General features: G+C 37.0%; 1 protein-coding gene across 1 annotated transcript; it reads right to left on the bottom strand.

Moving 5' to 3' along the window:
- Nucleotides 1-1559: 1559 nt before the first annotated feature.
- On the bottom strand, nt 1560-24429 carry LOC106931137 (poly(ADP-ribose) glycohydrolase). The gene is made up of 17 exons (XM_015009080.2): nt 23975-24429; nt 23800-23885; nt 23041-23717; nt 22576-22698; nt 22103-22171; nt 21658-21732; nt 17920-18012; nt 17441-17595; nt 13008-13087; nt 12867-12927; nt 12669-12744; nt 10811-10958; nt 7562-7640; nt 7191-7299; nt 5673-5778; nt 3693-3821; nt 1560-2756 (listed from the first exon to the last, which is right to left on the bottom strand). The coding sequence occupies exons 1-17, from the start codon at nt 24079-24081 to the stop codon at nt 2581-2583; spliced, it is 2349 nt and encodes a 782-aa protein (XP_014864566.2). The 5' UTR covers nt 24082-24429; the 3' UTR covers nt 1560-2580.
- Nucleotides 24430-24972: the final 543 nt, after the last annotated feature.

Here is a 24972-nt window from a genome sequence, read left to right on the forward strand (position 1 = left end):
ACTTCAAGAATCAAATCGTGAGCAGTCTAAAGAGGCCACGTGTGTCTGACACTTGAAATGAAGAAATTAGAAGAGATAAAAGAGGGAAGGAAGGACGAGGAAAAACACTTTGCCTTTCATCAACAACAATGTATATTAACCTAACTAGTTTTTAAGTTTACAGAAAGCAACAACATTTTTAAAAAGATGAATATTACCTTGCAACATTTTACCTTTTTCTTTAGAAAAATTATTTTTAAACACAAATTAGACTAGATGAAGAAAACAAAAGCACTTCTGATTCTAATTTTAACATGATGATCCCATAAATTAGCATGATATGGATGAGTTCATGCATTTTAAGTTAATAAAATATGTGCATAATTCATCTGAAAATTATCCCCAAAGAGCTTTATAAATGTTATTGAAAACTTCTGATTTTTTTTTTTTTTTGCATGTTCCCAATTGTCCTACAATCCAAATGCACAAATATTGCAGCCGATTTCTTACCCATGAAAGTACCGCAACAGTTCCACAATTTATCATTTGTTCCTTATTTAATAGTCTGTCCAAACAGAACAAACATAGGATACCTGACCAAAACTACAAGGGGGGTTTGATCAAAGCATAGGCATGTGTTACAATGGCCCAGTTAAAGTGCAAACCTAAATCAAATGAAGGAATCTGTGGAAACAAGCATCCCCAAACATTGCAAGTTAATGCTTGGAAATGTTTTGTGTCCAGCTTGAAATGATTTGTGTGGTGCTTGTTCTTCTCTGGTAAATTTATTAAGATAGAGATACTAATCAATCAATACAAATGTAAGTTAAATAAAAGTCTAAAAAAGTTTTAAGTGGATGTTAGAAAAAGTTAAAGTGGTATAAATAGTTCTGCAAGGCACCGTCTCAGGCTTTTCCAGCACTAGGCTGCAGAACAGGGATCATGCTACCGAAACAAAAACACTTTATGTTTGTGACTTTTTGGCAGGCGCCGGCATAAAGGTCAGAAACACACATGACGTTAACTGCAGCGGGATCACCCCAGTAGGACACCCCCCGTTTGTGTCTATGCTGTATCCCCTCAGGAGATGGACCCCCAAAGGCTGCTTTTTGAACTCGGCATGCAACAAAGAGCGACCCCCTGCCTCGGGTCCTGATTCCATAAAGGCAGACGGTGCCAAGCTTTGACACCTACACTCTCTTTAGTAAACTTAGATAAGCCCACGAGTTCATTCAAAAGGAATTAAACTAACTTTACATTCAGCTAAAGATGGTTTAGGTTCAACCAGTTTTCTGCAAACAGAAAACAAAACAAAAATGTTGAAATGGTACAAATAGGCAGCATAATTAGAGATTTATCAATGTAGTGCATAAAATTTTACCCCCAAGTAAAGAAGCTGGTCACTCCAGAAATATGTCCAACTCTTGGATCTGATTGGCTGAGCTGTGGTCCACTCTTACATAGTTTTATTTTCAGACAAATACCAGAAAAATTGAATATCTAATATTTCATAAATGCATCAGTTACATCTATAGCTACATTTGAAAAGAGCTGGAGGAAAGAATTAAAACTAAGACGACTTTATTTATTAAATCCAATTTTATTTGGACTCCAAAACAAAACGCATCAGGAAAAAATATAAATTAATCCTTGCGTTAAAACAATGAAAAGCAATAAGATCAGTGTAAAAAGTAGAAAATCACATCAAATTGAGCGTCACCTAAACTGTAGTCCGAACTCATTATGGGAGAGAAATAAATTACACACAGAGGAAGACTGCTCTTTTAATCTAAACTGCTTTCCTACTGGTGATCTGAGCCTCCAACAACTATTCCTGTCCTTTAACTTCATTTCTGACAGAAAACTCAATTAAACTGAATAAGTGCGGGTATAAAAACCAGCTACATGACAGAGAGAAAGGAAGGATGGCAACCTTTGCCTCGGCGTTAAACATCCAAATTGCATCCCAGTGGACCAGCGTACCCACTGGAACAAAGTGACCACAGCAGCAGGCAGGGCCATAACTGACCACCTTGGTTTTCATCTTCGTGCTCCTTGTTTCTTTTCATGTTTTGGTTTGTCCAGAACTAAATGTTGTAAAGGACCAAAAAAAATAAAATACCTGCCATAATCAAGTTTTTTATGCCAACTAAAAGTACAAAAACAACCAAAATAAATTTAGATGTATAAAATATGGATAATCTCAAAGTTCATATGCCCGTTTTTAAATTGCCTTTTACTTCTGAATCACATTTACTTTTTTCCTAATCTATTTTTGCTTGTATATAAAATGTATTATATCCTATTTAGTAAAATACAAGGGCTATTCTCATGGGTAAGGGAGGCGACAGCGGAAAAAAGCATCAGGAATAAATAGAAAACTGGGGGGAAAAAAACAGAAAAATAACAGGCAAATTAAAATAAAAATAAAACCCCTTTCTAATTAAATTTCCTTCACAATTTAAGTTCTGTACTTCTATCATAGCAATTAATTTATGAGCCGTTTATTTATTCCTGTGTTGATTCCGGCAAGGTGACGAAAATCTTGGCACTCTCCATTTTCCCAGTTTAAAGTCAAAGTGACTCATCAGCATCATGACCTTAATGGCGCCCTGTGGGCGAGCGTTGGCCGGCCGGAGCTCTGCTGGACTCATCCGGCGCCTCTGAGGAGCCGACCTGCTCGTAGATGAAGGAGTAGAGGCTGACGTCAGGGCGCCGCCGGAGGCAGTTCTCACAAACCGAGCTGTAGTACTGCCCCAGGAGATCGTACACCTCCCCTGTGATGGAGACAAGGACATTGTACAGACTCGCCTTGTTAAGATGAGAAAGAAAATGCTGATTTTTCAAAACTCTATAATTATTAGTTGAGGCTAACTTTACAAGCAGCCCTGTGAGCATGAATGAAGTATGAATTTGGGGGGATTTGATGATCCAGTTGAAGCGCTTTTTTGGGGGGTTGCAGTGAAAACACAACATCTAACTTGAATTACATTTTAAAATATGGATTAGATGTACAGTATTTTACAATAATTAAGTTTCTGTTTTAAAATAAACTAAATATTTGACTACCTTTCTGGGAAGAGTTGGTACAGTTTGTTTAAATTGGTTGGATTTCTTGGTTCATTCAAGTTTTTGAGATGGCTTGAATATTCTATCAACTTTGTGCAGAGCACCAGGACCACTGACAGGCAGCATGCTGCTGCCACCACAGCTAGTACAGTGTTCTCAGGCTTGAAAAGCTTTCCATGATGTCTACAAATGTTTTTACTGTGGCTATAAAGCTCAAGCATCGTCTCTTCTGATGAAACATTTTGGGATTAGACCTCCGTCTTGTTAGATTTACTCTTAGCTGTGGACAGTGTCACAAGAGTTTGAGAGGTGGGATAATCCTGACTCTCAGAACTGCTCTCCTTTTATCTGAGCGACCCATTTGGACACTGGAACGGTGGTTACCCACCTGAAAAAAAACTGCAACTAACACAAAAACAACTAAAAGAAAATTAACAGATGTTGGACTTGTCATTTTAAAACTTCAGCACAACATATATACACATACCAAAAATGTATGAAGACCTGGGAGGCTGTATACGCATTAGAAAAAATACACAAACCAAACTCAAACACTGATGCCAATGGCGTTAGTGTCAAAACAACAGGCTAAAAAAAAAATTTTTTAAAAAGAAATAAACAGACGGGATGGCTGGCTGCCTCACCAACACTGATGTTCCTCTGGGTGAGGAAGGAGTGCATGTTGTGGACATCTGTCATGAGCTGGTTGTCACCAAAGGTGAAATAGGCGACGTCTCGGCCCGCCTCAGCAGCTGCCAGCATCTGGATCAGAGCTGGAGGAAAAGAGGACTGTAAAACCTCAACAACAGAGAGTATGCTTCAGTGCTCGGTGCGAGCAGACCGATGCGGATACAATAAAAGCTTGGGGAAATAAAAAAAAAATATTTGAAAAGATAGAGAAAAAGATTTAAATAAATGAATAGTTCCTCTAAGGTTGACGTTTGAAACCTGTACAGCAAAAGGTGAGTAATCAAGGGATTAGGTCTCACCCCCACTGTGAACTCTGGATCTGTTGGTGCGCAGAGCCCCGACTGGCCCCGGAAAGCTGTGAATATTTTAAGAGACTGGAAATACGTCTGCTGATTAATTAAAGTTGGGAAAGTGCCGACGTAATGAGCAAAACTGAAACAACATCTTCATCAGCACTCAGCACTTCTACCCATCAGCAGTTTGTCTCGCTGCCTCTGCTTCAACAGCTGTCCTCAAAAATCATTTTTGTGATTAAAGGAAAGGTGGCGACGGGAGAAGCTAATCCCAGATAGCAGACAGCCTCTCAAGTAGGAAGTGAGTATTGATATAGTAAAAACCCATGTTTATCTAATAAATGCACATCAATATAAATGTAAGTTTGAACATTATTAAAAGGTTAATTTAATTAAACTTAATTAAACTTTAGTCCAGGTAAGATGCTTCTGACTTTGTGTCCTCAAAGTAAATGAAGCACTTTTGAGCAGAAAAATAGGCATTTGGGTGTTTCAGCGAAAGTTATAACCAAGTTATTTCATCACAATGAACATATAGAAAACAATGACTATTTGTTTATTTATCATAAGTCATATTGTTCCACATTCACAAGCATTATTGCATATTGCTGCAGCAGAACTCCACATTTTGTAAAATATTCCCTAAATTCTTGAATAGGCTTTGCATCACAAACGTTTTTTTTTTTAAATAAATGCTCAATTTTAATAAATATGGCTAAAAATGCTGTAATTATATCTCATGACCCCAATTTTACCCATCAATGTGCCATTTCTAGCCTTTTAATATCTCTTTGTAAACACTCTGCAGGTTTCATCATTTCTTTTTGTTGTTGTTGTTGTTGCCGTTTGTTTTTTAATTATCATTATTCACTAGCAGGTGTATTTACAACAAACAATATAGAGTGGCAAAAAGCAAAAAGAGGTATTGATGTACAAAATAATTAACCAAATAATAGAACAAATAACAGCAATAGAAATCAAATAACCAAACAAAAGGAACAAAAAAATAAACACACACCTTTCAAGGAGGCAGTTATGTCTGTTACTCTGCACCTTTTACTACCCATTTCTCCTTCTAAACAACTTTCCATTAATATACACGGACACAGCGCTTTGTGAGCCATAATTATCAAACCCAACAGAAATAAACACTTCAAATAAATAAATCTGAGTGTAACACGCCAGTTCCATCTTTTGCACTGGATCACTGAAATAAAGCATCTTTCAATAATATATGCAATGTATAAAGTGTGGTACAGAAAAGGGCTGAAATGTGGTGAAAAGCTAAGTTGCTATTGCAAAGGAATGGACAAGTTTCTCCTAAAGCTCCCCAGAGGAGTAATAACAACACAACACACAGAAAGCTGGAACTGATTGATGGATTCAAGCAGGCAATCAATTTCGCTATTAATGCAACATATCAACTTTGGCATTAGATCAATAGGAGGAAGGCAAAATAAATAAATAAAAAATGCCTTAAGTAAATGCACAAATTCCTGGAAGACAAATGGGTGCCCATGCTGAAGCGCTTTCTACTTGAAATTTATTCTGCTGCGTCCAGGAAAGAGAGTCCAATTAGAGTGATGATCTGAGCGCTTGTCTGGTCAAAATGTGCCGACGTCAACGTTACGTCAGCGTTACCTTTGAGTCGTGTGTCGCCTCCAAAAACTCCACAGCCCCAGTTTCCCGTTGCCACTGCAGCGAGGTTTCGACTTTCCTTCTCAGAGTAAGAAAAGCCACAGTAAGCCTACAAGGAGAATCAAAAAAGATTTAACATTAGTGTCAGACAATAAGTTAAAAAAGAGGATGTAAAAAAGTGCAGAAATAATGAATATTACAGAGCTTAATCCTCTAAATTAATCTCTGTATTACAATGTACACACATTAATTTCCTTCATTTGTATTTTTTACTGTATTTCTGTAAAGCACCCAGAATAAATTAAAAATGTGTGCCAACAACTATAAGGTAACAGGCAGGCAGGAGCATCTCAAATCATAAAAGTGCTTCAGACACATTAGAAAGTATCACCAGCACAGTAAGGAGCAATACATTTAAAACATTGAAAGGCTTGTTCAATTTAATTCCATCACGTCTCCAAAACGATTTCCCAGTAGGGCATGCTTTAGTTAGAACATTTTCACTTAAAATGAATCAAATGAAAATTATGTAAAAATACCAGCTACTCTTAATTCTTAATTATTTTTTTTTTCGCAGTAGATTTGAGACTTGACTCATACTAAGTAAATGCCCCAGGGTGATTTATCTTTTCTTACATTTTTTTAATGTGCCATTTTGGAGGTACGAGAACAAAATCTAGCCTCACCGTCGAGAGTCATAACTATAAAACACTCTTGTGTAAATCTGAGGCATCAGCCATACGAGCCACTGTTTTAAAAGCTACTTCAGCACAACATCCAAGGAGGCTTGAAGTATTTATTTTAACTTTAAATCAAAATGCACGGTGAAAATAAATGGTAAGAGCCTGTCCTCCCTTCTGACCAGTGATAAATTCTTCTTGGGGAAAGGGCAGACGTGACATTTAACTGAACAATATTCGAAACAGGATTGATCTCTGTGTTTGTGCATTCTTCACCCTGATGTCAGAACTGTCAAACTGCTCCATGCTTTCTGACAGCAGACCTGACAACATCAACATCTTGATTCTCTTCCAGAACAAATGGCCATTACCTCTTCGGGAAGCTTAAGATTAAATGTAAAAGCAGAATACCATGTAAATATGATACATGGGACTGGTATCCTGACAGTAAATTGTCTTAATTCCAATTAAAATCAATGATGGATAATTCTGGGTATTATGGACATGTACTTTAATTAAACATATCTTCACAAATACAGTATTTATATCCTGAATATCACTTTAATTACTTATATTTATTATTAACTATTAGAAGTTATCCACTAGCAATGCAATAATGCATCTATAAACAAAACAACAGAGATAAAAATGTCTTTACTTCTGTCAAAGTGAAAGGAAGCAGAGAGCCTTCATCCATACTCAAATTTGTTTTCTACCATAGCATATATGTTTGTATGTATATTTTAATCTAAATTATAAGAGAATGATTGTATATGGTAAATTGCATGCAGCAAAAATCTAGCGAAACTTCGACAAACAAAAAAAAAAAGTTTAAGGTCACCTTGTTAAGTTCTCTGTTAATTTTGTCGGGGTGAAACTGTTCGAGAAAGTTCCTGAACTGTAGCGCATCGATGGCAACAATCTCTGTGCACCGTCTCCTCCAGTCGTCTCTAAAATAGTCAATAACCAGATATGAGGACAACAAAATACTTCGACATATATAGAAACCATAGGAAGTAAGTTGATCAAAACAAACAAAGGGGGAAAAAAAGACAATACTTCTGCAAGGCACCACAACAAAATATTCAACAGCAGACCACAATCAAAGCACCAGACAAATCAAAATTTAAACTTCAAAATTCAGGACTTGGCTGCTGCCCGCTGCTGCTGTTGAGATAAAAAAAGAAAAAAAAAGAAAAAATAGATTAATACCTTGGAGTGGTGTCGTGGTGACAGCCAGCCCACCTATACGTCTGAGAATACCCCGTGTATTTGCTATACTGTTGTGATCCTGAAAGACAGCAACATCAAAAACCGTGTTTAAAGTTTGCTCATGATGCTAGTGATGATGACGCAACACTGAAAGAAAGGTAAAATTAGATAAGTTTTATTGAAACATCAATATTGTGTCCTTTTTTAGTCAAATTAAAGCTTCAAAGTAAGGGATATAATAAGACCGAAGGTGGAGAATAAATAATCTTATGTAGATAATACTGCAATAATTGAATATTTACTGCCAATGAAATAAACACACAACCCCCCCCCCCAAAAAAACAAAAACAAAAACAAAACAAAACCAACAAAAAAGTCAAAAATTAAGATGTACTTGCTGTAACAAAAACAAGCAAAAAACCTCGTCCTACTCAAAGAATTAAAAAAAAGAGACGCATATGAAAGAGCTCTGAACTCCAGTTGGCATCATCATCATGTTTCTTTTAAAGTAATGGCTAATATAATTCAAAATCCCCTTATAAACATAATAAACAATTTAAATAAAAAAAACATAGGAAACAAACGCAGAATACCTTCTCCGACATAATAAACACTCTTAAAGGTTAACTTTGATTAAATGCATATTGTGACTGCGCAATTAAATTTTATATTGTAGGAATAAAGCACAGTTATTAAACAGGAAGAAATGACTTTAAATTACTACTTCCAAATGTTCTGTTTAAATCAGAACTTAGAAATCTCAACAATGGAATAATATCTCAGTCATAAAACTGGAGAGACATCTGTTTGCTGTTCAAGAACATGACCTTTTAATGATCCCTGACATTTTTGCACTTGAACAGATAATATTTCAGGAACAAAATTAAATCTTCTTCTCATTTTTTGTGAGCAAAATGTTCTTTAAAAGGTATTTGTGGAGGGAAGCGTATAAAGACCGAATTTAGAGAAAACCAACTATTAGAATGATTTCATAAGTAACAACAAAAAGCAGGTCAAAATAAAGTATTAAAGGTCATTTTATTCATGTGCAAATATATCCAAGCAAGAAAGTCTCACATTTGTGCTGGACCGGGCAGTGAAAGGTCAGAAGTGCATCTCATTGCCGTGTTAATTCAAAGCTGGGAGGAGTGAACTTTTTTTTAAATCTTTAATTAACTCATATCAATGTCTTTCTTAATGACAAAGGAATAAAAAGGAAACATTTTGTTTTTGTGAACATAAAAGCAACAACAGAAATCACAAATTATGCTATTAGAACAGTGTGGATAAGTGGAGATGGGAAACACTGCATAGACACAAGCAAGCTGCCACTAGTTTTACTGGTTTCCACCTTCCAGATAGAAAAAGAAATACAATCTCCATGGCACTGCTTCCTCCTTACTGATTTAAAGCATCTCCTTGTCAGCATCGTCTTTAAACCAACCATGTGACTTCTCCCTGATACTATTTATACCGTTGACCGTCCCAATGGCAGCCAGATATCTACCAATCAAGGAAAATTCAATTAGCCAGAGCACTTTTGCAAATTTCAGTGCAGAGCTACAACCCATTAGTCTGTGTTGCTGCATGCCAAGACCTCTTGCAGAAAAATATGATTTACCGCAGTGGGCCACGATGCATCCAAGGCTTGGAGTTTTACAATGGGAACAAGAGATATTGGCTGAGTTTAATAAAGATGATGGAATGGAAGAGTCCATTAGCGGAGCAGGTCTTGGGCAGGTCTTCCAGCTCTAATTAATTCTGTGCTGGAGTAATAAAGTTAAGTGGAGCAAAGGCAGGCACGAAGTCTGAAGGTGACTCGGCCAAACGGGAAGACGCGGCATGTCTGGAGATGGCAAAGACAAAGAATGTGATGCCTCACTTGCTATTCTAGTCTACAGTTCTGATACAATGTATAATGAAAGCCATATTTAGAAAGAAATTTAACAACAAAAGCCAGATGTAAGTAGAATGGTTGTTTCTTGGCGATGCAGACTGACAATCACTGCTCATGTCAGAAAGTGACGAAAAAAAACACCACAGTTGAATAAACTTTACTGTCCTTGAAAAACAAAACTAAACATGAGATTACCATCATGTTAATCAGTAAAATCCAAACCTTTGTTAAAGATATTTTTTTAATCCAGCTGTACAAGATAGATGTAAATTATACTAAAATACAAGGCGTACATTTTTTTTTTTACTAGCCGTTACCAGAATACACTGATTGTCCTCTTTAAACCCAATCAAGCTCCTGCAAACATTTCCACAAAACAAAAAGAAGAAGTGGAAAACAGGACAGGCGCCATCAGCCTCCTGCAGAGGGAACCCTCATGTCTGCCGTCTTGTTATTGGGTCTACACAGGTTTCTGACAGCCGTGTTTGTTGCAAACATCCAATTGTGAAGTACTAGGAATTATTTAAGAGAAAGTCTTCAACGGTGCAATCAAGTCCACCAACTCTCCATCTTCCAACTGCCTCTCGAAGCCAATCAAAAAGAAACGTGTGACAAGGACCGACAGACAAAGACGGCAAAGCCATAAACACCTTCAAGCTGACCCAGAATGGGGTAAATTGAAGATGTAAACATCAGTTAAAGAGTGTATGAAGATTGAAGCACAAATGGTATAAATCTTAAGAATTACTGTTCCAATCTGGAAGGATAACAATCTAGGGCGAATTCACGAGTGTATTTGCAGGTATCCTTGTCTTTAAGAGGCCAGATGCAAATAAATATCTGCTTTTAAAAGAACTCTGAGGAACAAATAACATATCTAATCACACACCGTTTGCAGGCATTTTAATGAGGCTAGACGTACACAAAGTCCACCAATAGTTTCTATATCAGTGGAAATTGTAGGCAAAGCAAATAGTTTATCATTCCCAAAGATGTTTGCAAGGACTGTTTGCATCATGTAGTAGACAGTGCAGAAGAAATACTGCCTGTTGAAAGCTGGAGCTAGTTAAGGAAAAGACAAAAATACAATTGCGATGCTGAGTTTACAGAAAAGGACCTCAAGCTTGAATTCATTCTCCTCTCCCGTGAAATCTGCCTCATTTTTTGATAATCTACTTAATCAAATTTGCTGGACATAATGGGCATTTTTGCATCTGCATGTATTCAGAGAAGAATAGATCAAAACTCCAGTGCAGAAAAACGAAAACAATGGGTTCAAAATCTCCCAACCAACTCAATTAGATTATAGAAGTAGAGAAATAAATGCCTAAAAATGAGGCATTTAAAATTACCTGTGACAATGAGACACTCATTATCATCGAGGGCCTCTGTGAAGAGACGTGACACGATGAGCTCCGGGTTTATGAGGAACCGAATTTCTTCTTGGACAAGACCAGCGCCAATAACTCCTCCTCCAACAAACTTGTTGGCAAAATCCACCTGGACGATAAGGCAAAAGCCATGAAAGATAGAGAAAAAAAAACATCCAAGCTTCTGCTGACCCTGCTCATTTTCTAATCAGTCAGATTTTTGCAAGAAAAAAAAAGAAAAAACGAGCTTAGACAAGAACAGCTTCTCAAACTTTGGAAGCAAAACATGTCATGAAATTGTATTTGCCCTTTGTGTTTTATTTTTGACAGAATCCATGACAGGTTTATTGGGGAGGTTAGCCTGAGGTGGTGGCATTACTCAGGCAATCTGTCCACAAAGCCAAAATGAGCTTTGAGCTCTCCCTCATAGCTGCATTGAGTTCTGCAGCCGCCAGTAGCAAATATCAAATTAAAAGATTTATTTAAGGAAATAAACTGCAAAAATTATGCTTTCTGTTTATTTTTGCAAGTAATTAAATTATTTCAGTTCATTTGAAATTGTACATTTTCAGGGCTGACGGTTTTTACTCAGTGACCCACAGTTGGCCCAGACCGAACCCATCACAGCCGCATAAAAACGCTATGAAAAAAAAAAAGTTGAGCAGCTGTGTGAGGGCAGATCTCTCCATTGTGGTCACTCAACATTGGGACAACAAGCCAGACTCCAGAGTCTGCCTTGACAAGCTGTCAGGACCTCAACCCCCAACCCCACCCTTGCAGAGCATCCATCAATCGCAGCTTACTGCGAGCCCCGGAGCTGGTCGTGTGCGCACATCAACTGTCAGCCCGTGGCAAACAAAAGGTGAAAGTCGGAGGGGGCAGCGCTGACAGTGTTCGGGACGCCGAGGAGGCCCAGAGGCCTCGACCCCAGTCCCAGCCCAAACTCCCTCTGACGTGTGCGCAGCTCCCTCAGAGGGGCTTATTTTGCACTGCTAAGCATTCTGGGTGACAGACTTGAAAATGTGGTGGCATAGTGAATGACTACTACAGAGGAGAAACAGCCCCTGGTACATTTAAGTTGCTGAAAAATGTAAATAAATCTAAATCAGACTGTAACATGTTTTAACTAGTGTACAATTCCAACAGACGGGGCTCAGACACTTTTTCCACAGCAAAATTCAAGGACTTTTCAAACATTTTCAACACACACTTTGGAGATAAAAACAAAACAAAACAAACACAAATTCACTAATGTATTTATTACTGTTATTAATAATGTCTTGTGATCGTACTCTACATTCTACAACAGGGACAAGTTAGACTAAAATATAACAAAATTTTATGTTTTGAAAAGTTCTCTCTCAGACAACCTATAGACCTGACTGGCCTGATAACACACAAATGAAACAAAAACAAAAAATCAAAATTTCAATAACGTAGTTTAATGTAGAAAATATGAGACAACCTTTATTTCAATTACAGATCAATAAGTTCAGTTACTAGGAAAAAATAAACAAAGATTTTCTCACATAGTTTCAGTAAATGGAAATAACCCAAAATTAAAAAAAGTTAGTCAGATTTAACTTCAGAAAATAAGAAAAAAATTGTGTCTTCTTATTGGGTGTATGAAAATATTTGGCTTCAACTGTAAATAACCCTTTCCCATTTTAGACTTTTAATCAAACATTAGATTACCTTTTATTACAAAACCGTGCAGTTTGAATCCCAGGTGCTTTCAAGAACTTCATACAGAAACTGAGAACTCCCCTAACACCTATTTGAAATTCAAGCATTTTCAAGGATTTCAAGCACCCATACAAACCCTGAATAGAGGTCTTACCTGAAGCATCCCATAGCCATCGTCCTCTATGGTCCCTTCACACGTAATGTGGAGTCTTGTGAGCAAAGTCGGCGAGCTGAAATGCAAACATTGTTTTCCACATTCCACTTTTAGTAAGCTCCTGTGTCTTTGGTGCTCCTTATACTATTCTAAATAAACTAAATCAAAAAAACAAAAACAAAAAAAACCCCAGCAAACCTTGTCCAGTCGGGAGGTTTATCCAGTCTTTGACGGCTGAATGTCACAAGTCCAGTAGGTTCTGAAGGACACAAGAATGATTGCTTAGCTTTCTCTGCAACAGTTCAATTTAATCAAAAAGCAGTAAATCTGATCACCTACTCTGTTCAGTGACACTTTTAAAATAACACATCAAGGTTTTCAGCTTCTCAATCTTTCTGGAGGATGAGCCTTCAAACAGCCTGAAAGGAAAAAAACATACAGAGTGATATTTTTCAAAAAAAACATTTACCTAGCTAAATTTTACAATCTGTACGTCACACAAGCAATCTTCTGAAGTCGTCTTCGGCTGGGCTAGCCCTTCTGCTTCAAGGCTTCAGCAATCCTCAGCCTTTCTATCATCTTAAACCAGTCTGCCCATTCTACTGTGGTAGCAACAAGGTTTTTTTTAGTCTGCATTACTGCTGGTCACAGGTTATTTTCTCATTTCAGACCATTCTGTGTAAACCTCAGAGATGGTTGTGGGCAAATATTCCAGATCTCCAGTTGTCTGACACCACCAAGTACGCTACATTCAGTCACTTAAAGCCTCTTTCTTCCCCATTCTAATGCTCAGTTTGAACTTCAGCAAATGGTGTTCTCCAAAGCCAGATGTCAAAATGAGTTTGAGCAAACAACTACTTAAACAGTTATACCCAAATAATGTGCTGTGTCAGTGTATACGATTACATTTTCTTCCAAAGGAAGAAAGCTCAATCTTTAAAGAAGTTGGCCATGACATGCCATCTTACCACCAACTGACTAAAGTCGAGACGACCAAAAACTGTTCATTTGCAGAATCATTGCTGAAGAGATGGATGACCCCCATTTTAGCCCCGTGAGTTCAGTCATGCTTTAACTTTTGATATGAATTAGTTCATCTCTCACTCAGCCTCCTTTTCAGTCGCTAGCCGATTATGGAGGAGCTCCTTTGCTGTTACGAGAAAGTTGCCCCAGGCTGTCCATCACAGCGCAACACTCCTGCACTGTCCCCGCACTCGCACATAAAAAAAGAAAAGAAAAAGGGGATCAGGGATCTCTCTGTCTCCAGGGATACATTAGGAAACGCTGCGTCCCTTTAAAGCAACAGTGTCCTCAGGAGGAAAAAAAGGTCTTAACACATATATAAAACCGCTGGCAGCGAGATGCGCTGGATATACGAGTGCACTTTGAACACTAAACTCACAATATCCTTCTTAATACGAGTCTAAAAGAAGCACACAGATGCGACAATAAAAAAAAAAAAAAAAAAAAGGAAATTTTATGGAATGAAAATGAAGCAATGACAAAAGCCTGCTGCACTAAGAGCCCTTCAGGGACTGGAAAACTCGTTCAGTAAAGCCAGTTTCTGCTTTCATCTGTCTTTTTTTAGTCCAAGTGGCCTCAAGAAACAATCCAGCCTCTTGTAGCTCTCAGAAAAATGTACTGGACATGAGTCTGCCACCAGCGAAAGCAGCCTTTTAGTAACAAACTGTAATATAGTCTTGTAGAAATAGAGAATTGACCTATATTAGTCATCGATTTAGGATTAAAGTCATGTTTTAATTTTAAAAACATGCAAATTCTGTCTAAATGCAATAATATTTTTAAGTGGTCCAGCCGGAGTGCTGAGTTTGATCTGAGTACAGTGGTAGCATGACGGCTAATATTAAAATTGCCATTTCCTATCAAAAAACAAAGTTCTTGGTTTAATGAAAACTATTTTACATCTAAATCTGCCAAGGTTACAAATAATGTTGGGTTTAAATGTAGGTGGTGTGTAAATGCCATTGTTTGCACTTGATTTTATGTGATGGGTATATATAAATGCACATCATACTTCATGATTTTATGTTTAAACAATTTTATGAGTCTTGCATCATTTTGTGTGCATCTATTACTTAAATTATAAATAAAAATTATCTAGGTTTGGAAATATATAAGGAATAAATATAAGTAGCCAAACAAAACAATTGGCCATTGGAATACCTTTGCTAGGGACCATAGCTGTGAACAAAACAACATAGGTGACTACATTTAATATCACATTTGGTTTTAGCATCATTTTTGCAAGTCAATATTCTTTGACAACAAGAACACACACTGAATACTTTTAATATGTAAGGTGGTAGATAACTAAAAGCATCCTTTGCAGCAGATGGTGAGACTGTATCTTCATTTCAGTTACCATTAATTATTTTTTTCTTTTTTTTTGCAAGACTTTTTGCCAATTTCTACACATCTGCTATGTGGTGTAAACATGCCAAGAAAAAAAAAAAAAAGATGTTTACATGTGGGAGCAGATGACCAAGCTTTCCAGAAAGGAAAACAAATTCTTAGTATAAGGGATTGCTGCAAACTTAAAGACTTCATACACTGCTACATGCTCATTCGGGAAGATTAATTGCTGCAAAGTCAGTGGCTCGATATAATCGGCTGGGTTTTCTTAGGTACAAATTTGAATAATAAACTGAATCTGAGTTGATTGTTTAATAGCCAAAATCAAATTGGAACACTCAGGTCAATACATGACTTCCAATCTGTCAATATGATTGTACCGAATACACCATGCATTTGCATACAGATTAGATGCTTTATGATGTGCTTTGAGACATTATTTATTACAAATGGTGCTAAAAAAAAAGAATCTTAACAGAACTGAATTAAATAGGATCCAATGAGGATATTTAAACTAAAGCATGGATATAGAAAAATATTCCCACCCGAGTTTCTAGTTTGGAGTGACTGCCGTCTCTCCAAAACCATGTTGCTGAGACAAAGTGAATTTGCTTTAAAAAATACTGAGCAGTAAAGAGCATCATATTTTAGAGCATGAAAACTGAAACAAATTTCCAAGTATAATATATACATACATCAAAATCAGCCATTTTCTTTGTTTTTAAAGCAGAAACGTTATTCTATAAACGCACAGCAGCAAATCACGACTGGTAAACATTGTAAATGGATTTTATTATTGACCATAAATCCCTTTCAAAAAAACAATGTGCAGACACTCAGTGACTTAGCTAAAGGTTGGAGTGAGCACTCTTACTTTCCCAAAGATCCTCTACGCAGAAACAATGGATGAACTGTTCTAATCCAGGTAGATGAAGAGGACGGATTTCTCCTCACTAAAGTCACTCTCGCAGTTAAAAACACTTTTTGCCTCTGAATTATGAAACAACTGAAATCAAGGTTTTGGATAAAGAACAATCCAACGCAGAAGAAACTGAATATAGCAAAGTCCAAGACACAATTCCAAAAGATGGCCTCACTCTGTGCAAAATACCAGCTCATGTTATTAATTAACCCAACATTCCCACTGCATGCCTACTCAGGATTATTAGCTGGAGCAATGGCCTATTTTTCTCAGTGTCTGAGCCAAATGACTGAGTGGGCAAGTCAGTTTTTTTCACATCAGTGTGGCAATATAGGTCAGAAGCAGAGCAGACATAATGTGAAGTGATTAACATTTTTTCTAGGAAATCTTGTTTTTTCACGAGCTGCCACTGTGGTGAATACAGGAAAACTGAATTAGCCACAGAGAGCTTTTAAATTCCTGGGTGTGGTGCAGGTTTCTTAGGTTTAGATCGTACCGCCTGGCAAACAACATTTACATGGTCAATAGTTTCTTCTTTGAAGACTTTTGTGTAATGTTTCGGCATTACACAATGTTTCGACTTTGTGTACGAAAACATGTTTGTTTCCGTGGCAACATGTTTTTGTTTCCACGGAACATGTTTGATGTTCCGTGGAAACAAACATGTTTCGAGAAAACAAACATGTTTCCACGGAACATGTCTGATGTTTCGTGGAAACAAACGTTTCAAGAAAACAAACATGTTTCCACGGAACATGTCTGATGTTTCGTGGAAACAAACGTTTCAAGAAAACAAACATGTTTCCACGGAACATGTTTGATGTAGATTAAAAGCAGCCATCTGAGTCGGTTTTAATCTAATTTCCTCTTCCATTTAGATAATCACATTGTGATTCCAACAGATATTGGCAACATGACTAAGCAAGAGATCTGTAGCCAGATTTTAACATTACACCCTAACTGATGGGATTTGTAGCGACGGTTTGTAAGGAGAAAGAAATACAGAAGATTTTCACAGATGCAATCCTTTTACTAAATCTAAGGAAATATTTTCCTGAATCAGATGATGTAGAGTAAAATCAAACAATGAAGAAACAGAGCTCAAAACAGAATTGGCCAGATAAAGTGAGAAAACTTGCAATGGTGAGGTGTAAATACAACTACTAGAACTGGATTTCATTCAGACGTATCAGAGTTAAGGGGAATAAACATAAATGAAAGCCGCATTTTTGTTGTGTTGGCTTCAATGTATGTCACTTAAATTCTTAAAAATTCAATGAAGCTTGTGGTTTAAATGAAAAAACTGATGAATACATTCCAGCTTTCTGAATGTCTTCGGATGATTTTTGATGAGCAAGTTATTCCAACATTATACCATGTTAGAACGAAAACATGTGCTTGTGCCAGAAAAGGTTTATGGTTAACCAATTGTCTATTAAACAAAGCAGAACATCACCCACACACACACACACAATACCTGAAAAAGTTGATATCTGGGTAGTTGCAGTACTCAGTCTTTCTGGAGTTTCTTCTGGGGAAGGTACAAAAGAAGGCGTTTGCGAGCAGACATGCCACCTGCTCCTGAGACATGGTGATGGAGTGGCTCATGCCTCTTTTCAGGAGGGGGATAGGCTAGAGGACAAACAGAGGGACAACTGAAGAAGGATAAAATCATTTGTGCTATGCCAACGCGTTAAAGGAAGCAATCTGCATGAATGTAATAATGTGTAAACTCTGAATGCATTTTTATTGATTCACTAAAAAAAAGAATGCATATGTGGCTTTGGTACAGATGTGCTACGTTACAGTTTCTTTAAAGAAATATATCATAGGTCCTCACCCCCTTTCACAACAACTAGACAAGATGCTTTATCATCTGGGGACCTTTGGGATCAATCTGCTGCAACAATTCACCAAAACCAGCCAGTCACTGCAATGGGTAGTTACTGGTGTTACCTTGGTGCAGAGCTCAGATGCTCTCAGCGCTAATTGCACCATGTCTGGCAGCAGAGAGTCAAACAGATGTTCCACAGCATCACGCTCCAGGACCTTGGAGAGAGCAGGAGATCTGTTTATGCTTGTTGTTTTGCCATAAACTTCAGCTGCCTCTCTATTACTCATTCAGGCTGATTAGTTGAAGACATATTAAACACACTTGTCTGACACTTGTTTAAATTATGAAGCAGTAAAACAAACAAACAAAAGATACTGGTCAGAAAGAAAAAAAAAAAAACATTGAAATATTATTGATGTAGCACAAAGATGGGAGGACATGAATGGAATATATTTTTTAATGTATATAATGTGAATACGTGGTGTCATACTGTCAAAAGACACATTAAAGTAGCAATCCAAAAATTCATAATGCTCGTCATTCATAGAACACATTTTTTATATATTACTTGCATTAGCCCGGCAGTGGCACCAAAATGTCAGAATTATCAATCACGACGCAATTTCATCAAAGTTGCACAGCCAAGCAAACTCATTAAACAATCTTCCAGGAAGAAATGCAAATGACCAAGGGTTTGAAATAAAATGGGTTCCGTGTGCCCAGAACAAGAAGCCCCGGCTTGTGATTTAGCTTGGAACATTTATATTATGGCAATGGAAGCTTGGCTAAACACTGCTGTAAGTAATGACCAGGCTGACATCATAAACTGCTCCTCTGGGTGTAATAAATGACGGCAGTTGACACGATGGGGATAGTAGATATAGCTAAGGTAATATTAGGCAAGCTGTGTAAATCAGCAGCAGACAGAGACTCACATGAGCTGACTTAACTGTCAGTACGACTTAAGACTAGCTCCGCACACAATACCAGATGATAGAGGAAATCTAACAGAACGTACAGTGCTTTGCAAAAGTACCCATGTTTCAATTTTTCACATTTTGTCACATTATAAAACAGGCAATGCATTGGGATTTAAAGAGATAAACACCGCAAAATAAGGCGTAATTGTGAAGTAAGAAAAATGTGTCTTTTTCCATAAAAAGCAGAAGTGTATCTGCTTTTCTTTCTGTGTTAAGATTGTTGGTAATGTTACATTTAAACTAAGCAAGAGGGAATTTGACAGAAACAACAGCTACAAAAATACAAGTCAGTTCTTCTGGTCTAACCAAGTAAGCAGTCAGTCTATGAACAGGTGACTAAGTAAAAATGAACCCCTTTGTGCTCATAAGCATGCATAGAGTACTTGTTGGGCAGCAGAGAGAGAAATGAACTGAACTCAACAAAACTGAGGCTGTCCGTCAACGGCTATTCCGTTATTCATAAGGAATACGAGCTGAGATGAATATTCGATGAGGACGCCCGACCCGTCACTCCATGCCATTCATGTGCATTTTTGCTCTGACACCAGAAAACATTCTGCCTCAGTCCGACACAAGAGCTTGAGCTATAACAATCTGAAGAAACAGATGCATTGTACAAAAGTGCTATTGTCATTTCACTCTGAAAATGAAACTTTATAATCAAAACGTCATACCTCATTGGCTGTTTTAAATTATTTTTGAAACTGTGCTAAAAAAATATTACATAATGTAACAGAATCAATTTTCTGTTTGACAATTGAAAGTCAAATTTGCTGCACAAGCAATATTATTTTTCTTGAAAAAAAAAAAGTGTAAAATGTGAAATATTAAGATCCATAAATGAAGTTATAAGCAGCGATGTAATAAATTTAGTGCCAAACCACAATTTTCCAGACCTAATTCAAACAATTTAATTTATTTACTGCAACTTAATAATCTTAAGAATAATCATTTATTTCTCCTTTAATTTAATAAGAATAAAAAAAATATAAAATATTTCCCATCTATACGAGTTCCACCTAAATTCCATCTTAGACCATTCTTTTACCCATCCATTGTCTATGCCTGCTTATCCTTGTAAGGACACAGGGGAGCTGGTGCCCATTTCTAGCCTTCATTGGGTGAAAGGCAGGGTAGAGACAGATCACCAGTCCATCACAGTGCAAAAAACACACATGGGAAGCATCTAGTGTACACACACACACATACTTAAAAGCAATTTGGATTCTGGAGAGAGCAATTAACCTAACAGTCATGTTTTATGACTGTGGGAAAAAGGCAGAGTATCCGGGGAGAACATGCAACCTCCACGCAGAAAGACCTCAGTGCTTCCATGCAGCCCCGCCGTTCCTTTATCCATCGTTCTGGTTCGACATCACAGCTAAATCAGATCTCAGCATTAAAACTAAGCCTGTGGCTACGGCCTCTTTCAGCGCAGGCGTTCACTTTGATGGAATATCCTTTGTAACATTATTTTTGACACGAATTATTCAACAGAAGCTGACTGGATCGAGCTACTGCCTGTTATTTAATGTCAACTATTTTCATTTCTGACAAGTTAGTAAAAATGACCTTTTGTTTGAAGATTCAATTATTACTCAAAGCTCCGAGAATTTTCCATTTTGTTCAAATCATTTACCGCTCAAACTTGTAGCATACTGACATAAAACAGTCACTTTTTCCACCTGGAGTCTGAAACGCTATTAAAACATAAAGCATTTCCATCAATAGTCTAATAAACTTGGGAAATCTTATTTCACTTGTATCACAACACAACAACGTCTCAAACAGAACGTCCCTCTCTCTTGAATGATCCAGACGTTCAGCTACCTTCTGAATCTTTACGGAAGATGACGCAGAGCACTTTAATATGACAGATGACGGATGGCCTCCAAAAGCGACTGTCGAAGACACTGGCGACTCTGAGCAAAGAGCAATGAGCCAAAGCTTTACTGGGAATAATAAAGCACATCTTTGACTTGAAGAAAACAACTAGGTATTGTTAATTATTAAACTTGGGTCAAAATATTCTACGCGTCTTTATACATTTCTCTACAACGTTGCCTTTGGATTTGATTCATGTAGCTTTGCTGATAAAAATAAATAAATACTTGCGTTGTGACTTTAAACCCTAACCCTACAATCATATTTCACTAGAAGTACAGCTGCAGGTCTTAGACTCGATGGAGAGTCTCTTTCAAACCTGACCACACAGTTTCAATTGTAACTCACTTTCAATTCATTTGAACCCCTTGCAGTTGGTTCTGGACATTGACAGGGCCTTTCTAACACAAGAATGTGGTTTGATTGTTGCCACAAAAGTGGTTTTGTGGCAACTAACAGGTTTTATTTCTTACTTTGACAGTCAAACAAAAATGAAACCCATTTTCTTGACAGCAGGTGGAAGCAATTATATACTTTGATTATTTTATGAATATAAACCGTTTACGTCTTCCTCAAGTTATATATCTAAGTAGCATTAGATTCTGAACCATTTCCAGAGACACCCATGATACTTACAAACAAATCCCAAACAGGTAAGAAATGAAAACAATCATTAGCAGAATAGCTCCAGCGATATGACAGTCATGATGTTCTCCCAGAGCTCAGAGGTCATGCATTTCTATTGATGTTGGTGAAAATAAAGGGATCGACAAGAAACATTTCATTTGATCTTTTTTCTATATAGACGGATAGTTGGACACTTGACGGTTCATTACTATTAGAGTAATCTTTCGGTGTCTTGTGTTTCCTACTTTTCTGTGTTTGCATGCAGAGTAAAATCTCTGTTGAGCAAAACAAATGTTACTTTTCCATCTTTGAAATCAGAAGAATTAACAAGAAATAAACAGCAACAGTGCTTTAACAATTACACTTTACCTTGTTACAGTACAAGTCCAGAGCTGTGAAGTCCCATTTTCTGGCGTGTGAGGCACTATAATTCAGCACCGCTTCCTGTGACAGAACCAAACACATTTCAACTTTTTTTTAAGCAAAAGAAATATTGATTGCAAGTTCAATTTATGTGTTCAAAATCCATTGAAATTCCAACTACATGTTATAAAGCTTTGTTCTTTTCCTTTTCTTAACCTGAAATGCCATCTTGTGGTGTAACCAGGTAATAACAACTACAGTTGTGCGCACGTGTTACACCTGATCTCATTTTTACAAGTTCCAGTTCACTAATTTGTAAACCTAATGCAAAAACACTGAATAGTGGATAAACACAAAACAACGCATGACAGATTTACACATCTTAAAACGAAAACTCCAGAAGAAAATATTTTGTGTGATGTAGAATGAATGAAGACGTACAACCACTTACCTTCAACTGAAAAACATTTGTGAATTTCTTGTCCAAAGTTTCGTTGATCAGATCCCACCGACTCTTTTTCTGAGGAAAAACAAATGGCATTAGCATTCAGTGGTGTAAATTCAGGCTGGCAACAAATGATGACATTGTTGTGCCTTCTACTGGTTAATAAGGCACATAACTCTACATGGTTTTTTGATATTTATTCCAGTAAAATTAGTATACATCTAGACTTTGTAAGAAAAAATATCTAGACAACTTAAAAATGATTAAACATTGCATCTTTATAACAAAAACTAGGCATAATGTGGCTTTAAATGCCTCTAGGACTCAAACTCAACACTTTTATTTGAACAAAAAAAAAAAATCATACAAAAGCAAATTAGAAATTTTCCACATTTCAGCCCCACACTTTTATACAAAGTCTGCATCTGTGATGTTTTATGTTATTAAACGAGTAGCATGAGAAACACTTCCAGTTTTACCTCATCATCAACTGGAAATAAATTCCCGTTTGAGCAGGGCATCTTCACATGGACATCATCCCATGTATCCAAAAATGTAGCTGGATATGGAATAGGAACTTTACAGTTTCTAAGGAGGTCTGTCTATCAGTGGGACAAGCAAAAAAAATAACAGTGTTAGTGTGTTAGTATTCATGTTTCTTAAACACTGCTGATCAGATTGGGATATGTTTAAATCTCTTTGCGATTTGCCAATCGACCAAACACTTTCTGTAGTCAGCAAGTTTTTGGCATATTTTTTTCTGAATTTCTGATCATCACAATTAACTTTTTTCTTTTTAATTATTATCAAGGAAACCTACATTTTACAAAACTATTACAGCAGAATTGTATTTATTTTTTATGTATTCAAAGGCTGTGGAATCGAAAAAGCATTCATAAAGCTCTTTTTGTCCTGTTTATAACAAAAGAAATGAGTTCTCAAACCCTTATCATCACGGTGTGTTGGTCAGGAACGTCTTTCAGTGGTGGAAGCTTCCCACCACATTCCGGCATTCTCCTGAGCTTGCTGATTGGCGTTCCCAACCATGTAACTCCAGGAGCTGTACGTTCTTTGTCTGGACCTGAAGACTTATTTCGCCCACCATTTTTCACAGCAAAACTCTGTGACGTGCTCCCTGCAAAAAAGTCTGTTATTTTAGCTCTCTGTGTGGTAAAGCCGTCGGAGTGTGAAGAACACGCTTCCATTGGTTGTTCTTCTGTCTCAGAGTCCTTGGTGTCAGGCAGTAAAGGACAGTCCTCGTCAAACTCTTGTGGTGTTAGTATTTGGGTACCTTCATCCATAGAAGAAACTGAGGATTTCTCAGCATTTTCATCGTTTGCAGAATCAGCTGATGGGTTCAGCTCATTTCCCGTCCTTTCCACATCCTCTTCACCTGGAAACACTTCTGCACTTAAACGTGTTGAGGGCTTTACCAGCCATTGTTCAAGTGTATTTCTAAACTTCTGCGGGCCGGTGTTTTGAAAGGAGCCTTTTCTTTTTACGCCCCGTAAACCGCCTGCTCCAGCTTTAGGTCGCATATCCATTTTTGTTTTTACTTTGTTTTCCTTGCTTTCTTTATTTATGGTCTCATTTCCGTTGCTGTGATGACAAGAACACACGCCTAAGGAAAAAAAAACAAACAGAAACTGTAACAAAAATAGGTTTGTTATACACATTAGAAAAATATTGTCTGAGCAAAGTACCTTTGTAAAAGGTCGTAGGTGCTGTTTGTTTTTTTGTCTCAACTTTTGTTCTCTTTGATGGTTCGAAGTCTGTCAATGCACTTATTCTACAAAACAGCGAGGCATCGTCAAATACATTTTGATGCGAAACAGAGAAATGTTTAAATTAAAAAAAAGAAATTAGAAATGTACTCACAAAAAAGCTTGAACTGACGCCAGATACACGGTGTTGTTTGGTTTAGTTGAAATTAACTGTGGCTTTTTCAGCTGAGAAACTAGTTTTAGCAAACGCCACGAAGCCATGCATGAGAAACTATCTTACAAAAAAAAGACAAGACGGGAGATTAATTAGAGGCATGACTAATACTGCAGCAATTACTTAAAATTTCTTCCCCCTCTGTATTCAATCAAATCATGATGATAGCTCACGCACTAGCTGCAATGCTAACTGCTTTTTCACTGCAGCTAGCAGCCAAAAGAAACGGAAAAAAATTATCCGGAATATTAAAAAAATATCACGACTTTAGATACTACAGTACTTGAGCATTTATACACACATTACTTCATAGAACACATTGAAAATACTGTTGCTGGTTTGTTTGTTGTCAAAAAAAAAACCCACGTCCTAATGTAACGTCTTTACGTCACAACTAGTTATTCTTCTTCTACTTTGAGTTGACCCAGATAGGCGCATCAATGATGTGTTGCTGCCATCTGCTGTTCATTGTTGGACAACTCAATGATGGGTTACGTAGAGTGATCTATTTCAAGGGTTTATTCAAATGTCAGGAACTGGGGGTAGCCAAAAATGATCGTACTCAAGTTAACAGCATCACTACTTCAACATAATTTTTCCTCAAGTAAAAGTATAAAGTAGCCATTCAAGAAATTACTGAAGTACAAAGTATTTTGTTATACAGCACATAAATCTGAGTACTTTATCAGATTTGATATGTTAAAGAAAAATGTTGCCAGGCTGAATAAAATATAAAGTTATGCACAAATTCTGCCGTTTTTAAGACTTGCATGAAAAAACAATTAATTATTTTAAATTCTTATTTTATTGATCTTATACATAAGTTTTTTATTACATAAGATCAACAACTGACTTGCTAAAAATATATATATCACTATAGTATCCGTAGACACTATATAGATATCAATATAATTTCTATAAATTACTATATTAGTTAC

This window comes from Poecilia mexicana, unplaced genomic scaffold (assembly GCF_051168715.1).
Source record: "Poecilia mexicana isolate PSO_F unplaced genomic scaffold, ASM5116871v1 scaffold_19, whole genome shotgun sequence".
Lineage (NCBI taxonomy): Eukaryota > Metazoa > Chordata > Actinopteri > Cyprinodontiformes > Poeciliidae > Poecilia > Poecilia mexicana.

Coding starts and splice junctions, on each gene's coding strand:
- LOC106931137 (XM_015009080.2), bottom strand. CDS start 24,081: ATGGCTTCGTGGCGTTTGCTAAAACTAGTTTCTCAGCTGAAAAAGCCA. Junction 18,013..21,657: donor TGGACTTGTACTGTAACAAG/GTAAAGTGTAAT, acceptor GCTCTCTCCAAG/GTCCTGGAGCGTGATGCTGT. Junction 7,300..7,561: donor CACCACGACACCACTCCAAG/GTATTAATCTAT, acceptor TGACTATTTTAG/AGACGACTGGAGGAGACGGT.